Source organism: Hipposideros armiger, unplaced genomic scaffold (genome assembly GCF_001890085.2).
Source record: "Hipposideros armiger isolate ML-2016 unplaced genomic scaffold, ASM189008v1 scaffold_415, whole genome shotgun sequence".
NCBI lineage: Eukaryota > Metazoa > Chordata > Mammalia > Chiroptera > Hipposideridae > Hipposideros > Hipposideros armiger.
Genome location: NW_017731765.1, coordinates 977435 through 980638, shown reverse-complemented (window position 1 = coordinate 980638; position 3204 = coordinate 977435). Strand labels below are relative to the sequence as shown.

Below are 3204 nucleotides of genomic sequence, written 5' to 3'. Positions count from 1 at the left end.
GAGGGCAGTGTCACTGGCCCTCATATGTGGGATCCGAACCGGGGCCCTCTGGAATCCCAAGCCAGCTCTTAACCATCGTGCCACTCGGCCGGCCCTCTCCCCATTTTTTTTATATTTTCTCTTTTACTCTCAGTTGAGAACTTCCCTCAGTTAAGTCAATCTTTCACTTTACTAATTTTTCCTCAGCTGTGGCCTGTCTTCTATTCACTCTATTAAGATCTTTATGTCACTAAGTACGTTTTTCATTTCCCAGATTCCTAACTGGTACTTTCACATAACTATTCATATTTCATGGCTGTAATTCCATCTTCATCTTACATCCCTCCATTATCTCTATACTCCCTTTTACTGGAACTGATGAATATTATTCCTGTGCTGGTGTTCCTATGACAGTCTGACATTCCTTGTAATGAGGTTTCTCCTACAGACATCGATGTATCAGGAATGGCTCACTACCAGTCTCGAGGGAAACATGGCTTCAGATCAGATCATCTTGGCTAAGAAACTGGTCTGTCTGTAGATTACATGGGCCTGTCCTCACAAGTGGGTCCGCTTCCTGGGAGAGGGTGATGAGGGAAGGGGAAGAGAGTCTTTAGACCCAAGTTGATTTAAGAGACGGAAATTGAGTCCTCCGTCCCACATAGGGAAGCACTGCTCCGCTTGGCTGCTTCATTGCCCCTGGCAGGCCACTCTGCGGTGGCCATAGGTTATCACAGAAGCTACGTTTGCTCCTTTCCTTTAGGGAGACATCTCCATTTCTGTCGGTGGAAACTGCCCTTTCATGTTTTCGATGCTTTAATGCTTTTGTGATTTTTTCCAAGTTTTTTCTATAATTTTTTTTAACTATTTCTATGAATTTGAGGCAGAAAAGGTTTCAGAAAATGTTCAGTCTGCCAGATTAAATGGAAGTTTGCAAATTTACTTTTATATTCAGATTTTGAACCAATTCTTTACCATCATTTTTTTAAGTTATGCTTTCCAGTGAGTTAGTAAAATATATATTAACAAAAGACGCAATCAAAACTTAGAAGGAAGTTTTAAGCAATACTACCTGGCTGGAGTGCCTTTTCCAAGCCTTTGTAATAGGCCCAGTTTTCAGGATTTCTCTCTTGTAATCCTCTATAAACATCAGCTGCATCTTCCAAACGACATAATTGCAACAGAAGTTCCCCTGATAAAAAACANAAAAACCCATTGTACAACCATCTAAAATGAAAATAATATTTTATACTAATGTTGATTTCAGTTTTTTCTGATAAGGTGATTTAATTAAAATCCTGACCATTGTTATTAAAAATATTAGAAATAAACTCTGAAAAATAAGTAAGGTATAATGGTATTAATTGTGTATTCGTAAGTAAGAACACTAGCTGTACAAACCCGTGTAAACTTTGAGCACATTTCTTCAGCCTCCTTTATCAAATTGGCTTTTAGCATGTATTTTGCACACTTGGAGTTGATAAATCTGTCTGCTGTATCCAAGGCCTGAGCCTCATCCATCCACCTTGCAGCTTCTTTAATATTCCCAGCATGCTTATAGTGTATGAAAACAAAATAAACCCAGTCAGTATGCTAATTTTTCTATGCAAGTAACTAGTTATTAATACCCGTTGATAAATAACTAAACTCTAAATGAAAGAAAGGTATTCTTCTGACTCTGAAAAATCAATGTAGATGCATACATTCTACCATAATATAAGTTCTGATACCTTTCTGGCCGTGTAGGCTATCAGCTCTCTAATAGTAAAAACTGAACTTATTTTTTAATAACTTTGTCTACTGTTATAACCTCGTTGCCTAAACAGTACCTGGGACATAGTGGTGAATACTCAAAAATAATAGTTGAATCAAAGAATAAATAAAAATTGAAATCTTTAAGTCAGAACAACATAATTCAATGTAAAGGTTATAAAAAGGCAAAGTGATGGCCAAATTTCTACTCCAAAGGAAACAGAAACATCATTGATTAGGACTGTTAGTAGATATTCCACAATCCCCATTCTAATTCACCTAACTAGTCCATTGAGCAAAGCCACAGAACTAATGAACATCACCTGGCTTTGAAAAGTGCTTTTAAAACATTACTTAATTTCATTACTTTTTGGTAAGTAAATGATTGGTTTATAATCTCTTCCCCAAGAGCTTTTATTACTAAATTATATTTGTATTAAGATAGAGAAGATCCAATTTTATTTTCAGATGATGTTAGATCATATAATTAGAGATTCTCATTCAAGACCCAGGAGTTGAGGAGGCAAAAGAAATCACAATATGTAAAATCCATAGTAGAACCTTCAGTTTCATTAAGATTACCAGATACTGATACATGATCATACTCAAATGTTAACAGAAACATTTTACAGCAAATATAATCACTTTCGATTACCTATAGTCTTACTGCTTAAAACCAAGAAAATAACCAGATATGTATGTGTGTGAATGCATGAGTATATAACATGAATAACCATATATGTAACTAACTATACGTATGCATGTGTGTATATACTGAATGACCACAAGCCTAAAAGTAATCAGACTGAGAAATGTACTATACTTGTTGCTTCACATTTTATAAGCCATTAAATAATCATTGTTCTTATAGCATTTAGAATCCATAAAATATACGAAAAAATTTTGTAAGTTTCATTACTTTATAAGAAAAAAGGGGAATAGATTTTTACCTTATAGATTTTAGCTTTCACAAGAAAGAGTTCTATCAACGTAGGTGTACTTTCAATAGCAGTATTTATGTATTCCAGAGCAATAGATGGCTGACCAATTTTGTCATAATGTTGTGCCAAGTAGTACTGAACCCAAAGTAATGTGGTTGGTGGTTCCTCTTTTCCATCATCTTTAAAAAATGGGGAGGTGGGGAGTGGGAGAGGAAAAAAAAAACCAAGATTAGTCATTATTTGTATTAAAAGGGTACCCATCTCAAAATGGGTACTCTATCTTCATTAATAAGGAAAGCAGTTTGAACTGTGCTATTTATATATCTAGCTATAACACTAGCACTAAACTTTAAGATCTTTGGAAGGGACCACACTTTTTGTTCTATATCACTATAGCCCCTAGCACTACGCTGTGCATTTAGTTAAGAACTTTACATAATAAATATGGCAGATTAATGAGATCAACGATGTAACAAATTATCTAAAAAGGAAACTGAAAGGGGTGGGAAAAGACAAGTTGTACTAGAACTAT

General features: G+C 35.2%; 1 protein-coding gene across 1 annotated transcript in view; it reads right to left on the bottom strand.

The window, feature by feature from the left end:
* The window catches only part of NAA15 (N-alpha-acetyltransferase 15, NatA auxiliary subunit), a 70123-nt gene that overhangs the window by 28039 nt on the left and 38880 nt on the right, over positions 1–3204 (bottom strand). Inside the window, exons 6-7 of the mRNA XM_019664048.1 lie at positions 2682–2933; positions 1312–1533 (exon numbers count right to left, since the gene is read on the bottom strand). Coding sequence (XP_019519593.1) covers positions 1312–1533; positions 2682–2933 — 474 coding nt within the window. The remainder of the gene's footprint in view (positions 1–1311; positions 1534–2681; positions 2934–3204) is intronic.